The sequence below is a fragment of the Ahaetulla prasina genome, chromosome 2, assembly GCF_028640845.1.
Source record: "Ahaetulla prasina isolate Xishuangbanna chromosome 2, ASM2864084v1, whole genome shotgun sequence".
NCBI lineage: Eukaryota > Metazoa > Chordata > Lepidosauria > Squamata > Colubridae > Ahaetulla > Ahaetulla prasina.
The window spans coordinates 180,928,123-180,947,045 of record NC_080540.1 but is presented as its reverse complement, the minus strand read 5'-3'; the positions used below and the strand labels follow the sequence as shown (position 1 = coordinate 180,947,045).

Here is an 18,923-nt window from a genome sequence, read left to right as displayed (position 1 = left end):
TTAACCTCACTGCTAACATGGGCTACCTCTTGCCCATATCCTCTCATCTTCCTGGGTGACCTAAATCTACTTCTTATTAACTGGATAACTAATGAATGTACAACTGATCCAATCCATACTACACTATACAATGCTGTTACAAACCTAGGTCTTGAACAACTTGTAACTAACAATACAAGACTCAACAATTGCCTTGACCTCATCTTCTGCAACAACACAAACTCAATTTATGGACTACAAATTAAAGAACCCTTTTCCAACAGCGACCACTGCACGATTGACTTTCGTCTCAATATACGTCCTTACATAAATTGTCACAACAATAGCATTCCTAACTACAACTTCAAAAAAGCCAACTATGACCTTATAAACAACGATCTCTCATCTCTGGACTGGCAAAATCTGTTCGTAACCTGTATAACTGCTGAAGACCACTATAGAGTTTTCCTACTTGAAATCAATAGAGTCATTAAACTATACGTACCACAAACGACCACCAAGATCAGGAAAAGCAAATTACCCATATCAATAAAAAAGCTTCAATCAAAAAAAAATCCCTCTGGAGAAGAAACAAAAAAGGCTATGTAGCAAATTTCAAAAACTGCTACAAAAATATATGCAACCAAATAAAAACTGAATGCACAAATTACCACACCAAGCAAGAAGAGGACCTTCTGCGCACAAATTCCACTCGTGCCTTTTATAATTTTGTGAACAATAAACTTAAAGACTCAAGATCCATGCCACCACTAAAAGATTCTAACGGCAAAGAATGCAATGACGAAACAGTTAAAGCAAACCTCTTCAACATATTCTTTGGCTCAGTTTTTGTTAACAGCGATGACACATATCCGACATTCCCAAATCGTACCAGCAATGAGTACAACAACTTCTTAACACATATAGATTTCACAGAAGATAATGTTGGAAAAGCTCTTCATAACTTGAAACCATCCCTATCTATTGGACCCGATGGACTATGTGCATACTTCTTAAAAAAACTTTCCACTAATATAGCAGAACCCCTAAGCATAATCTTTGATAAAGCTTTCACTACCAGTTCCCTTCCCAAACTTTGGTCACTAGCCACAGTCTTCAAAAAAGGAGACCCCAGCTTAGTTGAAAATTACAGACCAATCTCTCTGTGCTGCGTCACCTGCAAAGTTATGGAATCAATCAACAACCAATCCATTACCTCACACTTAGAAACTAACAACCTACTCTCCAACAAACAATTTGGTTTCAGGAAAAAATTATCATGTAACTTACAATTTCTCCACTGTAAAAACATATGGATTACAAATCTTGATCAAGGCAAAACAATAGATGCAATCTACATAGACTTCTGCAAAGCTTTTGACTCAGTAGTACACGATAAACTTCTCCTAAAACTAAAATCCTACGGCATTTCAGGACCCCTTCACAAATGGATATCTGCTTTTCTGTCCAACAGACAACAAGTGGTCAAAATTGGCAATGCTCTATCAAATCCTGTTCCTGTCAAGAGTGGCGTTCCTCAAGGCAGCGTCCTTGGACCAACACTCTTCATACTATACATAAATGATCTTTGTGACCATATCTCAAGTAATTGTGTTCTCTTTGCTGACGATGTCAAACTATTTAACACCACCGACAATACATCTACCATTCAAAAAGACCTTGATCATCTAACGCTTGGTCTAAAACTTGGCAACTCCAAATCTCAATCAGCAAATGCTCAGTCTTACATATTGGAAAAAAGAACCCAAACATTAAGTACATGCTTGATGGACATTACCTTACAAATGACCCCCACCCTGTTAAAGACCTTGGAGTTTTCATGTCAAATGATCTAAGTGCCAAAGCCCACTGCAACTACATAGCAAAAAAGGCTCTAAGAGTTGTAAACCTAATCTTGCATAGCTTCTTTTCCAAAAACACTATACTACTAACCAGAGCATATAAAACATTTGCTAGGCCAATCCTTGAATACAGCTCGCCTGTCTGGAACCCATACCACATTTCTGACATCAATACAGAAATATTTTACAAGAAGAGTTCTCCACTCCTCTGAAAACAACAAAATACCTTATGCCACCAGACTTGAAATCCTAGGCTTAGAAAACTTAGAACTCCGTCGCCTTCGACAAGACCTAAGTTTAACTCATAGAATCATCTACTGTAATGTCCTTCCTGTTAAAGACTACTTCAGCTTTAATTGCAATAATACAAGAGCAACCAATAGATTAAACTTAATGTTAACCGCTTTAATCTAGATTGCAGAAAATATGACTTCTGTAACAGAATCATCAGTGCTTGGAACACTTTACCTGACTCTGTGGTCTCTTCCCATAATCCCAAAAGCTTTAACCAAAAACTTTCTACTATTGACCTCACCCCATTCCTAAGAGGACCATAAGGGGCATGCATAAGAGCACAAATGTGCCTACCGTTCCTGTCCTATTGTTTTTCTTTTTTTCTTATATATATATATATATATGCTTATACCTCCTTATATTTCCTCATATATATGTTTATATACTATATAATCTTTTGTGTGATGCTTATATGTATTGTTATGACAAATAAAATAAATAAAAAAATAAATAAAATGGTTCACCACCATTTTACAAGTCCACCATATGTGATAATAAGTAGCATCATCACAGTCACATCTCCAACATTTAGCTTGCAAATTCGGATACATACAGGCTAGTTTTTTAGGATCTAGATGCCATCTATAAAACATTTTGTAGAAATTTTCTCTTAAATTTTGTGCTTGTGTAAATTTAACATTGCTCACCCAAATTTTCTCCCAAGTTTCCATCATTATAGGTTCCTGTATATTTTGTGCCCATTTTATCATACAGTCCTTAACTAGTTCCATTTCTGAATCTATTTCTAACAATGCATTATACAATCTTTTAATATGCGATTGACTTTGGTCTCTAATCTGTTTTACCAAATTTTCCTCGTTTTGCATGATGCCAATTTTCTGGTCCTCTTTCCATCTAGCTTGCAGCTGTACATACTGAAACCAAGTATGACTTATCCTTTCTTCTTTCATTATATTTAGAGATTTCAATTGTAATTTACCCTTCTCCATAAAGAGAAGCTCTTTATAAGTAATCACCTCCTGTTTTTGTTCTGTACTTATATTCTCTATTGCATGCCTGGGACTTGCCCATATAGGTATTTTGTAGTTTAACTTATATTGATACTTTTTCCAAACCCGCAACAGATAATTTCTAAGTATATGAGCTTTAAAAACTTTATCCACTTTTTTATCATACAGTAAGTAAGCATGCCATCCATATAACAAATCATAACCCTCTATATTCAATATTCTTTCTTCTGTTAAGTTAAACCAATCACTAATTAGTCATAGGGCAGCTGCTTCATAATATAATCTTAAATTAGGTATTTTAAGATCCCCTCTTTCATGTGTATCCTGTATTATTTTCAGTTTTATTCTCGATCTTTACCAACCCATATAAATTTATTAATTCCATTCTGCCATTCCTTCAAATTTGCATCTTTTTTAAGTATTGGTATCATTTGAAACAAAAATAAAAACCTGGGCAAAACATTCATTTTTATTACTGCTATTCTTCCCAATAAAGATAACTGCAACTTTTTCCAATTCTCCATTTCCTTCTGCACTTTTGCCATAAGACTTCATAATTATTTTTATATAATTTCACATTTGAAGCTGCAATATACACTCCTAGGTATTTAACCTTTTTTACTATTTCAAATCCCGTTATTCTCTCTAATTCTGTTTTTTGCTGTATAGTCATATTTTTAGTTATTATTTTTGTCTTTTGTTGATTTACTTTAAATCCAGATACCTTTCCATATTTATTAATTATATCCATCAAGTGAATCACCAATTGTATTGCTTGGGATAAAATAACAACCAGGTCATCTGCAAATGCCCTTAGTCTATAATCTTGATGTCTAATTTTAATTCCCTTTATTTTATTTGACCCACGTATTTTATTCAGTAAAGGTTCTAACGTTAAAGTAAACAATAGTGGCGACAAAGGGCATCCCTGCCTTGTCCCTTTTTCAATTTTAAAAGCTTCTGTTAAACTACCATTAACTATTATTTGTGCTCTTTGTCCCTGATATATTGCCCTAATTGTTTGTGCAAAACATTCCCCAAACTGCATCTTTTCTATTATTTTAAATAAAAAATCCCAATTCAATCTATCAAATGCCTTCTCTGCATCCAAGAAAAAGAGACCTGGTTGTTTCTCTCCAGATATTCCAATAAATTCACAATTTGTCTAACATTATTTCTCATTTGACTTCCTCTTATAAAGCATGATTGATCACTGTGAATCTTTTGTTGTATAACTAACATTAATCTATTTGCTAGTATTTTAGCAAAAATCTTGTAATCAGTATTCAAAAGTGATATTGGCCTATAATTTTCTGGTTTAGTACAATCTTGATCTTCCTTTGGTATCAGTGAAATAAAAGCGGATCTCCAGGATGGAGGTACATCTCTTCCAAGTTGAATTTTATTAAATAACTCCTTAAGCGGATCCACCATTTCAAGCTGTAGATTTTTATGGTAAACAGCAGTTAGTCCATCTGTTCCTGGAGCTTTACCTGTTTTTAACTGCTTAATAGCTAAGATAATTTCTTCAGAGGTTATAGATTGATTTAATCCTTCCCTTTGTTCTGGCGTAAATTCAGAAATATTCTCTTCCTGTAAATATCTTCTATATCTTCCTGTAAAGATATAGATATTTATCTATATCTATATCTATATCTTGAATTGAGTCGCTAGCATATAATTTTGTATAAAATTTTTAAAAAGCTTTTTAAATCATATTCTGTTGATATATTCTTTACCTTTGTATTCTATCTTTCCAATAATATTTCTGTTTTTTTCTTATTGCATATGCTAGCCATCTACCTGGTTTGTTGGCATTACAAAATGTATTATGCTTAACATATTGTAGATTAATTGCTACCTGGTCTGCTATCAGCATATTAAATTGCCCTTGTAATATGTTTATTGTCTCTTTAACTTTTTTATCTTCTGGATTAAGTATGAGTAATTGTTCTTTCTTTTTTATTTCCTCTTCTAAATCCCTACGCTTCTTCTGCTGTTTAAGTCTATATTTATTATTCATATATATTAAAGTTCCCCTCATATATGCTTTACTTGCATCCCAAACTGTTTCTATCGGTGTACCCTTATTCATATTCATAACAAAAAAATCATATTCATTTGTCTTTTACATTCCTTTACATTTTCTTCATATCTAAACAAATTTTCATTTAATCTCCAGGATCTCCTAACTCCCTTTTCCTGATCAAAGTCAAAGTTCTTGAACATGTCTTCGTCTTCTTTACCCTGAAAAGAAAATCAGTAGAAATTAGTATAAAATCAATCCTAGAAAAGGATTGATGTCTGTTAGAAAAAAAAGTGAAGTATTTTTCTTCAGCATTCCATTCTCGCCAAATATCTCTCAGCTCTAGATCTTCCATCATATCAAAAAAAGCTTTAGGCAATTTTGTGTGACTTGAAATATTTCGAGAAGTACGTTTTTCATTTTTTCGCCTATCCAATACTCCATTCCAATCTCCCATTAATATAAATGATTTATAATTCCACTGTATTATTTTGGTATGTAAAAATTTATAGAAATTTTCTTGCTGCTGATTAGGTGCATATATTCCAATTAGAAGTGTTCTCTTCCCCTCTATTAAAAGTTCAATTGCAATGTATCTTCCTTGAGCATCTGCCTCAACTAATTTAGCTATTAGTTCTTTCTTTAGGTATATAACTATACTATTCTTCTTCTCTAATATGTGTTTCCTGCAGGCAAATTACGTCATTTTTAAATTGTTTCAAATAATGAAATATCTTTTTTCTTTTTTGTGGTGAATTTAGACCATTAACGTTCCAAGTTAAGAATCTAGTTGCCATTCTTGGCACCTTGAAGCTTTTGGAGCATCGGCTGGAAGTCTTCCTGCATTTTTCTCTTCGGCCTGGCCCCTCCCACAGCTTCTGTACCTGTAGATGGTTTAGCTTAGTTAGAAGAGTGTCTGGAATGATGGTATTGAATGCTGAACTAAAGTCTACAAAGAGGACCCTTGCATTATATTTAGACTTATTTTTCTTTTTCTTTTCTTTCATTTTTGAGCTCCTACCTTATTATTTATTTGTTTAAAATTTGCCTTATTTGATTAATCTTTATTAATCCTATTCTTTCCTGATTTCTAACATTCCACCGCTATCCTTATTATTTGCCTATTTATACATCTTTATACATTTTCTGTTTTGTATCCTGTATTTATTTTTATTCTCTATTGGTGTCTTCAATTTTAATTTATTGTCTTAACTTCCATCATTTGCTGCTCTGGCGCTTGTCGCTTTTTCCGCCAGCTCCTTTCTGTCCTTCTGTGGTCAGGTCTTTTTGGTCTTGTCTCTACTCTGATCAATACCGCTTGGCCAGCCGTTCAGTTCTCCAGTCAGCTAATCTCACTGGGGAGGGAGGTTGATCCAGTCCTCCACAACTCCTCCACCTGGGGCAGGTCATTGAGGAGGGCTGCCAGAATGGAAGGATGCTTGGAGGGGGGGCTGCAGTAATCGGGCTGCCTCTAGGTTGCTGGCTCTGAGTCGGGCTTCCTCTTTGAGTGGGCTGCCTAGGTTGGAATCTGGGTCTAGGGATTTAGTGTGACCCACCTGTTCGCTGCCTCCAGCAGCTTCTTTTCTTGTCCGCCTTGCCGCTAGCTGTTTGCTGTTCTCAGCTGCCTCTTTTTTCAGCGTTGACTAGCTCCTGAGGGGGAATCTATTGTTGTCTGTCACCATCTGCCTCGGATTTTCAGCGTGCAGCTGTTCGTTAACTGCGCCAATATTTTACTGGTGTTTTCCTCCTTCCCCACCCCAACTTCTTGTTTTCCCTTTTCCTATCTACCTTCCTTATCTATTTTTCTGCTCCTTTTTTCTCCCCTCCCCTCCCCTTCCCCCCCGTCCTCTTCTCCTTTCCTGCTTAATTTAATAACTTTTCTCCCCAAAATTAGATGCTGTTTTCTTTGCTGCTTCCATCTTGAATATATTATGATTGATAGAATTACATAGAGAGCACAATAAACATAATATTATGATTATGATTAGTGTGATCTCTATGTAATTCTAGCAATCATTCCAATGAAAACATCTTGCATTGATAATCAGAGATTTTCTCCACATTTAACCTCAGTATAAACACAACATGGCCAGGACTTATTTTCTGATATACCTGTAAATTGTTCCTGCATGTGGCTCACATTTTCTGGTTAAGACAGCCGGAATGGATCTTTCCTTGAACCCATGCTGAAACAGTATTTTCCCCTTCATGCAATCACTGCTCAAGGGGATCTTCAATTCATGTGAAATTAGCCTTCAGCACCTATTCCCTTGGAGGGGGGGAGGGTCCAGTGACTGTAGTGATTTAATAGAGGGGTAACAGGGGCAGGATGGGAATTGGCAATGGGCTTAGCCAATTTTGTGCCAGTGTGGTTTCCTGCTGGCTCAAAACAGGGAAGACAGCACTGTATCTGGGCACTGGGTTTGAGTTTACTTTATTGATTAGCCCTTGGGCCATATCAAAGAGCAGAGTTCCAGACACAATTATTATTAAAATCTGATTAAAAACAATTTAAAATGGAATTGGAATAGAATACGATTTAAAATGAAATTGGAATAAAATACAATAATTTAATATATAGATAAATAAAATATGATAAAATTATATTTCAGTGTCACCCCTACAATCTACCCCAATCAGTCCCACATATGCTGATCTCAACTGAACATTCATTCAACCAGGATCAGTCAAGGTGTACAGCTACTACAATCTAGGTAATGGCAGTTGTATTGAACACACCTCCCTCGTCCTAATTTCCCCACAACAACCACTCTGTGAAGTGAGTCAGGTTGTGAGAGAATGACTTGGCCAAGGTCGTCCAGTAGGCTTTTATGACTAAGGTGGGACTTTACTCATGGTCTCCCCCTTTCTAGCCTGGTGCGTTTACCCTTAGACCACACTGGTCTTTCCAAAGGAACTCAGTGGTATTGGAGCTTGGAAAAACTAGGCAAAAAGCCCAACAACAATTGATAGCATATAAAACATTCTTGATTTTCCAAAAATCTCTTTATAACAATTTTATAAAAGCTGAAGAATGAATCATTTGGGAATATTGAAGCTATATTAAAGGTAGTGACACAGAGGTCAGTCCAATGCTTTGGCAGCCTTCTGGTCTGAGCTTCCTTTGGTTGCCTCCTGAGGGGCAGAGAACAAAGCCAGTGACACCAAGACCAAGTTTTTCTCTGCTCTGGTGGGCAACGGGATGCTCATCTTTAGGGGAGAAATGTGGTACTGAGCTTATCATGGCTGAGAAAGAGTTTTGCCATTCTAATTAGTATTTTGAAAGTTCATTATCATTTTTATTTCTGAATAGCATTTTTAGTGCACTCTTTAACCATGAAATGTGCAAAATTCATGAAAATACTTCAGAGAAAATTACCTGTGAAACCTGTATCTAGTAGGCAAAATTGCAAAAAAGTCTGTTTGGAAACCATACCCACAAATGCATACACATTTCTGAAATGTTAAAAGAATACAAAATAACTATGTAAAAAAATCTCCAGTCCAACCAATCAGTCCTGACATATTTGCCAAGATGGAAATGATGAGAAACCAGAACCGACAGACACCCATGACCAGTTCTAATTCCCTTTTGTTGGCAGCACAGATCAATGAATTCTGATTTAATTTCAGGAAAGGATGTGCCCATCCAAGACATTCTGCTATGCAAAGCATTTGCACTCATTTTGCATATAGATGCAGCCCTAAGATTGCTTGCTATGTCAAAGGGCTCAGGCAGGCTACCTAACTTGCCTGGAAGGTCAATGTATCCCCATTTTGATCTCACTCTCACTAGATCTTGTTAACTGCAGTGAAAATATGAGATTATTGGCCTGTAGTCTCACTTATAAGGCACTTGTAATCTTTGCCTACCAACACACATGGGATGCTGCAACCTTTCAAAGTTAACAATGGTGCTAAAAATAATTTTGCGACTAATCCTTCAGATTGCAACTATTGCCCTCAATGATGTGATTGCCATTTGCATACTTCACAACTACATGCATGTTTGCTTGGAACTAGTACGATTGATATGGTATTGTTTTCAAAGTGGAAGTAAAATTGTAAGTTACAATCATGTTATTTTTCATTCTGCGACTGCATCTCTTTGCTTAATGACCAAGGCAAGAAAGGTCATAAGTCAAGTTGCAGTCACAGGATTTTCTGCTTAGCAATCAAGTTGCTGGTCCCAGTTGCGGTCACTAAGTGAGGACTACCTTAATAATACTCCGTATTGGTATTAGTATTGCTAATACCAGAGCCATGGTATTATATTTAATGTTGCCCAGACGCTCCGTAAAATTAAAGCCTTTAATTCTACAAGGCATTGGTTTTTATAGAAAACAGTAAGAATCATGAGTGTAGGTAGTTCTTCAGCAAAAAAAGGGCAAAAATCTACCATATGAATAGCTGGATTCAAACTTACAACCGCATGACTTGCTTAAAGACCATGTAATTCACTTAATTAAATAATTGACTTAACAAGTAATATAAAAATGGTTATACAATGGAGTCCAGTCATATGAAGACTCAACATGAAAGCAACAATTTAAGATCAACATTCAGGGCTCAATTCTAGTCATGAATCAAGAAATATTTGTAGTCTATTTTATACTATCAAAAAGTGAGGATGCATCAAGAAGAGTTAGAATGACAAAAGTAAGCATTGTGCTGTCACACCACAATCCCTTCCTTATGTTAAGTGGGGCATCAGATGCATGCCCAAAACATGCAACACATTGCCATTTTCATCTTTTTTGACAAAAGGAGCAGAATTCTACAGATGTCCATGTTCCAACTTCCTACTCCATTAGATAATGGGATATCCTCTCTTATTTATCTTATTGCATTGTAGGGCTCTGTGCTTCTCAGGTAAATGCTTAACAAAACTCAATCAGCCAATCAACACTCTTGATAAGTTTCCATTGCACTGTCAGGTTAGACATGCCTCAAATTTGACATCTCCCTGGGAATGATAGATTGCTTTTTTTCTAAATACAGGTACTCCTCGACTTATGAACACAATTGAACCCGAAATTTATCTTGCTATGTGAGACTTTTATTAAGTTAATTTTGCCCCATTTGACAACCTTTTTTGCCACAGTTGTTAAGTGAATCACTGTAGTTGTTAAGTTAGTAACACAGTTACTAACAGTTACTAAGGGAATCTGGCTTCCACTTTGATTTTGCTTGTGAAAAGGTCTCCAAAGGTGATCACATGACTCAAGGACGCTGCAACCATCATAAATATGAATTAGTTGTCAAGCATCTGAATGTAAATCACATGACCATGGGGATTTTGCAGTGGTCATAAGCAGTGGTGAAATCCACTGACCTTCACTACTGGTTCGGGAATGGGAGCGTGCATACTCCCTCCTGTGCGTGCCTCTTCTGCACATGCGCAGATGGTAAAAAATGGGATGTAATGATGTCCCGGCGGGTGGGCAGAGCCTCCTGCCACCACCGCTACCAGTTCAACGAACTGGATAGAACTGGGGGTATTTCACTGCTGGTCATAAGTGTGAAAAATGGTCATAAGTCACTTTTTCAGTGCTGTTACAACTTTGAACAGTCACTAAACAAATGACTGTAAGTTGAGGACTAACTGTAATTAAATCTATAATCACTATAGTTTTCTTGATGTGACGTATGGACATAACTTTTAATTCTTCCTTTAGATGAAAAATGTACCAAGTTCTACCATCCAGATAAAGGAACAGGACTTCTCAATAAGATATGTCATGGTAGCATTTGCCAATGTGCAGAAGGTAAGTTGGGAGAAACAAAGTAAATGTAGTCTGTGAGCACCAAAATGGAAGAGTTGGGGAAGAGTTAGTATGGAATCTATGGCAAATATAAATTTAATTCAAATTTAATCAATGATAATTTTTCTCAATCTGAATCTATTTGGAAACTTTGGACTCTGTGCTCTATAAAATTATATGAGGATCTTAGTAGTTGCAATACTTCATAAAACAATTACTAAGGAGTTTACATGTGATTGAAGATTCATTGTTTCCACACATTTCTGTTTATTTATGCGCTGCCCCCTTTTTAAATCTAATGTATGACCAAAGCAATTAATACCAAGGAAATAAAGTTAAACAAAAATGTATCCATACAATATGAATATTTAACAAATATCATTCTCCTGTGGGACGTGCCCCTCTCTGATGACTGTGGCCAATTTCCTTCCGTTTGCCTGTTACTCATTCCCCTGAGAGTCAGTCAGCAGTTGGACAAGTAACTGCAGAAGATGAGAAGTTGGTACATTTTTCTCTTCATCAACTGAGAGCATGTGTCTTTTGGTTCCCCGCTTCCCAGTTGATCTGTCCCTCTTTCTCACATACACACAGGAGGAGATGAAGAGAAAAACAGATTAGAAACGGGCAGACAAGCTTAGTTTCTCTGCTATGCACCACTGTGGTGAACAAAAATGAAGCTTAGACAATCTGGGTGAAGTAGAAGGTTGTCAGAACATTATGTGTAAATTCAGGTTTAAGTCCTACTCATCTACAAATCTATTGATTTTAGACTACTTCATGTATCATTGTCATAAAAATAATATAGAAAGTGGGGATATGATTTGATATTATATAGAGTAAAAGAATTTGCAATCTGAAACTAATCTGCAATCAACCACCAATAAATGGTGAAGCCGTTAATAAGTCCCCATATGAGTGATGATAACTTCCAGATAATTTATTTATAGACTTCTACTTGAAATGCAATTTATGTGACATCCCATCAATGATTTATTCATACTTGAAAAAGGAGGTACCAAAGATTGCTAGTTCAGAGTTCATCACAATTACTGAATTTTTATTTCAGAGCATAATAAATCTTACATCAGAACTGCCATATTTGCTTTTGAAAGACCCAGGGTTGCCTATGCTTCTTAAATACAGCACAATTCTTATCTGATTTTCTCTTCAGAGAAAATAAGAAAGTGCATTTGATAAAGTAGACCACAACCTACGTATTTGATAAGATAGAAAAATGTGGTTTAGACAGCATCACCATCAGATGGATTTGTAACTGACTGACAAACCACACTCAACATATGGTCCTTAATGGGACTGCATTTAAATGTAGGGAAGTGTGAAGTGGGTACCCCAAGGTTCTGTCTTAGGCCTAGTATACTTCAATAGCTTCATCAATGATTTAGATGAGGGGATAGATGGGGAACTCATCAAGCTGGCAGGAATAGCCAACACTCCAGAAAACAGGCTTAAGATACAGAAGGAACTTGACAGATTTAAATGTTGGGCACTATCTAACAAAATGAAATTCAATGGTGAAAAGTGTAAGGGTCTACATTTAGGCAAGAAACACAAAATATACATATACAGTATAGGTGATAGCTAGATGAATAGTAGATATCTAATAGAATAGCAGTCCTAGCGGACAACCTCTTAAATATAAGCCAGCAGTGTGCCGCAGCTGCCAAAAAAGCCAACATAGACCTAGGCTGCATTAACAGACGGATAGAATCAAGATTATGTGAAGTGTTAATACCACTTTAAAATGCCTTGGTAAGACCACACATGGAATACTGTATCCTGTTTTGGTCACCATGATGTAAAAAAGATGTTGAGATGTAGAAAGAGTACAGAGAAAAGCAACAAAGATGATTAGCGGACTGGAGGCTAAAACATATAAAGAACGGTTGCTGGAATTGGGTATGTCTAGTTTAATGAAAAGGGGAACTAGGAGTGACATAATAGCAATGCTCCAGTATTTAAAGGGGCAGCCACAAAGAAGAGGGGGGTCAACCTATTCTCCAAAGCATCTGAAGGTAAGACAAGAAGCAATGGATGGAAACTAACCAAACAGATAATCAACCTAGAATTAATGAGAAATTTTCTATAAGGAGAACAATTAACCAGTGGAACGACTTCCCTCGAGAAGTTATGAGTGCTCCAACAATGGAAGTTTTTAAGAAGAGGTTGGATAACCATTTAGCAATAGCAATAGCACTTAGACTTACATGCCACTTTACAGCCCTCTCTAAGTGGTTTACAGAGTCAGAGTAAAGAACCCCCAACAATTTGGGTTCTTATTTTATCCACCTCGGAAGGATAAAAGACTAAGTCAACCTTGAGCCTGGTGAGATTTGAACTGCTAAATTGCAGGCAGCCAGCAGGCAGCAGAAGTATCCTGCAGTACTGTGCTCTAACCACTGCACCATAGTGGCTCATTTGTCTGAAATGGTACAGAATTTCCTGCCTGAGCAGGGGGTTGGACTAGATCTCTAAGGTTCCTTACAACTCTATCTGTTATTCTGTTATTTGAAATATCACATTATCAAATAACTAGGTTTGTAGATTAGCCCTAGATATATGGTGCCACATTTAAATTAGTGTTACTTGTTTCTGATTATCAAACACAGATGACTTCCAAAAATGAGATGTTACCTATTCTGTGCTGGCTACTTTTTGCCCTAGCCATGTCTTTTAAATCAGAACATGTATCCTCAACAATCAATCCAACATTCTGTTTTCTCTTTTCTCCCCTTGAAGAAACCTGTTCCTTGCTCAACCAGCAGGAAAAGATTGATCTTCAGTTACGAATTGAAAAAGCCTGCAAGGAAAATGTGGATTATGGTATTTATATTGTAGAATCTCATTAATAAGGTAGTGGTGTCTTTCATTGTTAACAGTATACTTCTAACTATCACGAAGTCATGATCTGAAGCAACCATTTTGATTTTATTCATAGTATTCATGGATTTTTTATCCTTGGAATGCTTAGCTACTGCTACACACCTTTATCCTATAGTGATTTTTTTTAGTAACCATGGTGCTGCTTGTTGGTGTGTTATTGATCCTCCGGTATAGCATAACAATTAAGGGCTCCTAGAAATAGATCTGGATAAATGAATAAGCAGAGCCAAAACACCAGGATTCAGATAACATTCCACACTCCACACTCTCATTGTTTTCACTCTCAATCCTTCAAAAAAGTAATGTTAGTCTGTCTGGCCATATTTCCTGTCTGGACTACCTCTCAAGGCTGACAATACTATCACACTCACAAAACCACAACATGCAAGAGAAAATACACAATTTGCTTCCATGTACCCCACAGTGGAGCTAGTACTTAGTGGCTTCACCTGGAGGATTCTAGACTGCCACAAAGATCCAGCCTGGGGAATTGCCCATAGTCTAGGTGGAAACGTTAACAGTACCTGTCCCAAAGGTGCTTTTCCAAAAGGCAATTGGACTTTCTTGGTAAGAAAGGAAATCCAGTTTCCTTTTGGAAAAGCATCTTTGGGACAATCATGACCTGGGTGATTGGGAATCTCCATAGACAATTAGCAGCACCTGTGCCTCACTGATTATGCCACTCATGGTGAAAAATAATCAGCTGTTTTAATAAGTATTGTTTCTGTCTTTGTTCTCATAAGTCTACAAAACCAAGCTGCTTCGAATAGAAGAAAAAGATGGTAATGATATCTATGTCATGGAGGTTTTAGAAGTTATTAAAAGAGGTAAGAATTTTCCCGTAAATGTATCACATATTAAATAGTGGAAACATTTTCACAAAATCTGAAAGTTTATTTGATCCCCATTTGAAAGTTCACATTAGTGTATTTAACTTGATTTAATATATTCATTTTAATTGTCCCCCAATCTAAAGCGACTCTGGGCAATGTACAATACAATCAAACAAAATTGAAAATGCAATATATTGAAATTATTTATGGAATAGGACAAATGAATAAAGGACAGGAACACAGGCTGAATCCAGCTGATAACATCCACACTCCCAAATGTATCTGACAGGAACCCCAATCATTCTAACCCAAAGTCTTGAAGCCAGCTCTTGAAGGCTTTCTAAAAGGCCAACAGGATGGGGATCACCCAGATACCAGGGAGAACTTTACTTACTGACTGAATTTTCATCTGTATGATCAGAACTTCAACGTTCGCTAGAATTTTCCTTGAGAAATAATGTCATAGTTGTCTCAAAAGGAAAAAAGAGGGCAGCCATTAAAAACCTAGTGTTTCAAGTGCTAATAGGACATATTTCAGTGATGGGATTCAGCCAGTTCGCACCACTTCGGGAGAACCGGTTGTTAACTTTCTGAGCAGTTTGCTGAACTGGTTGTTGGAAGAAATCATTAGGGCAGAGAACCGGGTGTTAAATTATTTGAATCCCACCACTGACATATATTATTGTATAGAAGCTGAAATTTCTAAAGAAAAGTGAAGTGTTTGCTACAGGTAATCAGATAGAAATTGTCTCAAAAAGAGCATTTGAATATAGGTAGTCCTCTACTTACAACCCTTCTTTTAGCAACTATTCAAAGTTGGGGTGGTATATAAGTCTTAGTGTTACTGTGCTACTAAGTACTAAGTGCTAAGAGGAGGATGGCTTTAAACTGATCTCTTCTCTTTTTTCTGTGCAAGTATCTTATTCCACTTCATTATTACTATTATTCAAACTCACAATAGGGTTTTTCTAAAGAGAATGTTTCTGTTTTAAATAAATATTCAGTATTTTGTCTGAGGGAAGGAGGAACTAGGTCAAGTACCATGAGAAGAAAGAAGAGGGGACATTTTTATCATTCTACCAATTTTCTGTATCCTGACCAATCTGCTCCAGTGAGTCAGAAGATCTTCCAAACAAGTGGGGGAAGGATCTGTTGTAGGAGAGTTACCATTAGCCTCCCTTCCCTTTGCAAAAAAGTCCCCCCTTTCAGTTTTGTTCATAGAAATCTTCTCTGAATCATCCTCAGCTCCAGTACTGAGGTAGGGAACTGGTTTTTCAGTGTCAGGTGCTGCAGTATCTGTGTTGCATATAATGGGCCTCTCTAAGGAAAAAGGTAGAACTGAGAAGATGGTTTATTTACCCCAGGTCAATAAATATGGACCAATAGCAGTTGAAAAAAGAACCAATTCACCCATTAAATACAGCTGCTTCCTCTTTGCCAGTTGCTTGCCATTGGCTATGTGATACATACAGTATATGTATTAAACCAATGAAAGACCATAACCCTATTGAAATATTTATTCAGATCCTATCTAATTTCTGCAGGCACTGGCCGAAATCCACAAGCAAAGGCCCACCAGTATCTAAGTCAAAGGAAATGCCAGGAGGCTCTTAATCTGAAACTGGACAATGATTATTTGATCTGTTTCAGCAGTGACCTGTGGCCCATGAAAGATAAGTATGTATTCTACTATTTTTTTAAAAAAATCTAAAATTTTATAGACTGCTTTTCTGCTATCAAATCCATAAAACTCTTAACAATATAACTACAGCGCCATAGAATGTTGTGTTACAACTTTGAAAGCAACCATGATCTGAATCTTTTAATATCAAAATTGTCATTCTTCCTCAATTTTATTGGATGCCACGGAAGAGTTCTATAGGTTAGATGTGACACTGTGGGGAAGACTTCTCTATAATTATAATTATAATTTATCTAAGATTTTTAGATTCCTTCATGTATGGATAGCACCATCTGCCCAACTAAATCTCTCTGGGAATATCTAAAGCTTGCCTGGAGGGGTCTTTTCTATCACAACCTCAAGTTTCCCAGTGCCTCCAGATCTGGCCAGCAAGAATCTGCACATGATGGCAGCAGAAAGTGAAAATTGTCTGTATCTATTTGGTACTGTCTAAATTTTTGCAGCCCAGACCAACTAATCCAATCCTTTCATTTTGTGCTGAATTATCTCCACCATTATTTTTACAGTACAGACAGCTTAATAGGGGAAGGGTTGCATCTGTCTACTGTATATACTCAACATCATTAAATTAATCATCCTATGTTTAGGAACATGCACCTTTTATTTTAGGTATTTTTGGAAACATTAAGGTTGATACTCATTTACCTGAAGAAGATCAAAATACTGCTTCAGTGGTTTCACTTTCCAAAGCAACATAAGGATGTTCTCATTTTTATCTAATACTTCTTAAAATCTTCCTGAATTTATGATTGTCTTAACTATCACAAGTCTGATGCATCTGTTATTCTTCTTGCCTTTGAGTGTTTATAGCTGCAGGCCATTGGAGGGGGTTTTCATTCCATTTGGGTCCCACAAATATAATTTCTACGATCTACATCTCAACTGAACTGCTTAAAGTCTAGAACTGGGAATAAGAAATCTATGAGACAAAACTGATTTATCATTGAATTCATTCATTATTGTTGCAATCAGCAGCCATTTGAATTTTCTAGAATTCAGTTGTTTTAGGATTCAGATTTTATGGAAAAAGAAGTTTCCTCTCTCACCCTAAAATCGAAATTGAAATTAAAATGTCATATTCATAGGATGACATGATTAAAAACTATATTGGATTCAGTCCAAGCCCAGCACATTACTCCAACAGGAGACAATTGAACTGATTTTCTTGCAGGACTAAGTTTTAAATTATCCTGTTTCCTCTTTCCAGTATTTCCTACCTCATTACAAAGAACACCTGGATTGAGAGATGGCCAAGTGAAGACGAATGTCAGGATCAAGAATTCCAGAATTTGTGTGATGACTTTGCTCAGTTGTCCAACACACTGACTATATTTGGCTGCCCTAATTAAGGTACAGAAGAATCAATGATAGGAAGGAAATTCTCAGAAGACAGATTTCTGAGCCAATACATATATGTTACTTTGCCTCTTGATCTTTTAGTTTTATGTCATTTTGCTCTGCTATTTTCCCTTAAATTGTTTATACATAAAATAAATAATTGATTTCTTACTTTGGTGTGTTCTTGATTATTAATAAACAATGATGCTTCATAATTGCTTTTTTTCTTCTGATCCAATATTTGAAGTGCTCTGAGCAGATTATGGAGTAATGTTTTAGTGATGGATGAATGAGTTGGTGGGTCAATATTAACAGGCCCTATATACACTTCTTGAAGATAGATCTGTATTCTGTATCCAAAGAAACAGACTGAAATGTGTTACTTTGAAGACAGAGGTTTCAATTTTATATGCTTAGACTTAAACACTGATCTCAGAGCATTTAATATTTAATATTTATTAATGACAAAACATTCTTTGACTGCATTCACAGAAAACATTGCATTACATTAGAATGGGTTTTATCGGGTGACTAAGCCTGCTAGACTTGCCATCTGTCAAAATATGCCTCTTCCCCAACTCCAACCTTGAGGATAGTAACTAATAGATGTAGTAACTAATAGATGTTCTCTCATTGGCTCTTGACAGAGGAAAGGAAGGGAAGAAAGAGGGAGGGTGTATCCATCAATCCCTGTTCTGTATACAGTTCCCTTTGTATATGATAAATAAGAATAGCACATCGATTTAGGGAAAGTTTAAAATTGCCAGTGGTGGCAGCAAAGTTTGTGCCAGTATAGTCCCCAAACTCAGTAAGGATTACAATATAGCATTCTGGGAGCTGATGTAGTTGTTTGCACTGCTGAAGAGAATCTTTAGATATTATAACATTTTTATTGATGTTTTCCTCTGAACTGCCTCGAATTCTGATGAGGGAAGGCAGCACATTCTCAACCACAGGGGATGGACTTTAAATACTCTTCAAAATAAAGTTATGGAGATAAACCCTATAAAGAAATTTGCTACACATTTCCAACAGATGTGATCTGATTGTTGTAAAACTATGAAATAGAGATGTTCCATGGCCCTTAAACATAGGTGATAAGAATCAAGCTTGAACTACAAAGAATGCAAGAATAATAAATCAAGAAATTAAAGGCATAAAAGCACAAGCAGAGTCAGTATGGGCCATGTACCTCCTGGTTGATAGGATGTGGGCAAGAATATGTTGGCTTACAGGGTAGATTATAGATCAT

The 18,923-nt window shown here is 36.4% G+C and overlaps 1 protein-coding gene across 1 annotated transcript in view; it reads left to right on the top strand.

Annotated features, from left to right (window-relative positions):
* Nucleotides 1-17,682, top strand: part of LOC131190640 (A.superbus venom factor 1-like) — a 47,874-nt gene extending 30,192 nt beyond the window's left edge. The window contains exons 12-18 of the mRNA XM_058167983.1: nt 9,080-9,168; nt 9,988-10,004; nt 10,811-10,900; nt 13,655-13,738; nt 14,542-14,625; nt 16,176-16,308; nt 17,541-17,682. Of these exons, the coding sequence (XP_058023966.1) occupies nt 9,080-9,168; nt 9,988-10,004; nt 10,811-10,900; nt 13,655-13,738; nt 14,542-14,625; nt 16,176-16,308; nt 17,541-17,682 (639 nt within the window). The remainder of the gene's footprint in view (nt 1-9,079; nt 9,169-9,987; nt 10,005-10,810; nt 10,901-13,654; nt 13,739-14,541; nt 14,626-16,175; nt 16,309-17,540) is intronic.
* Nucleotides 17,683-18,923: the final 1,241 nt, after the last annotated feature.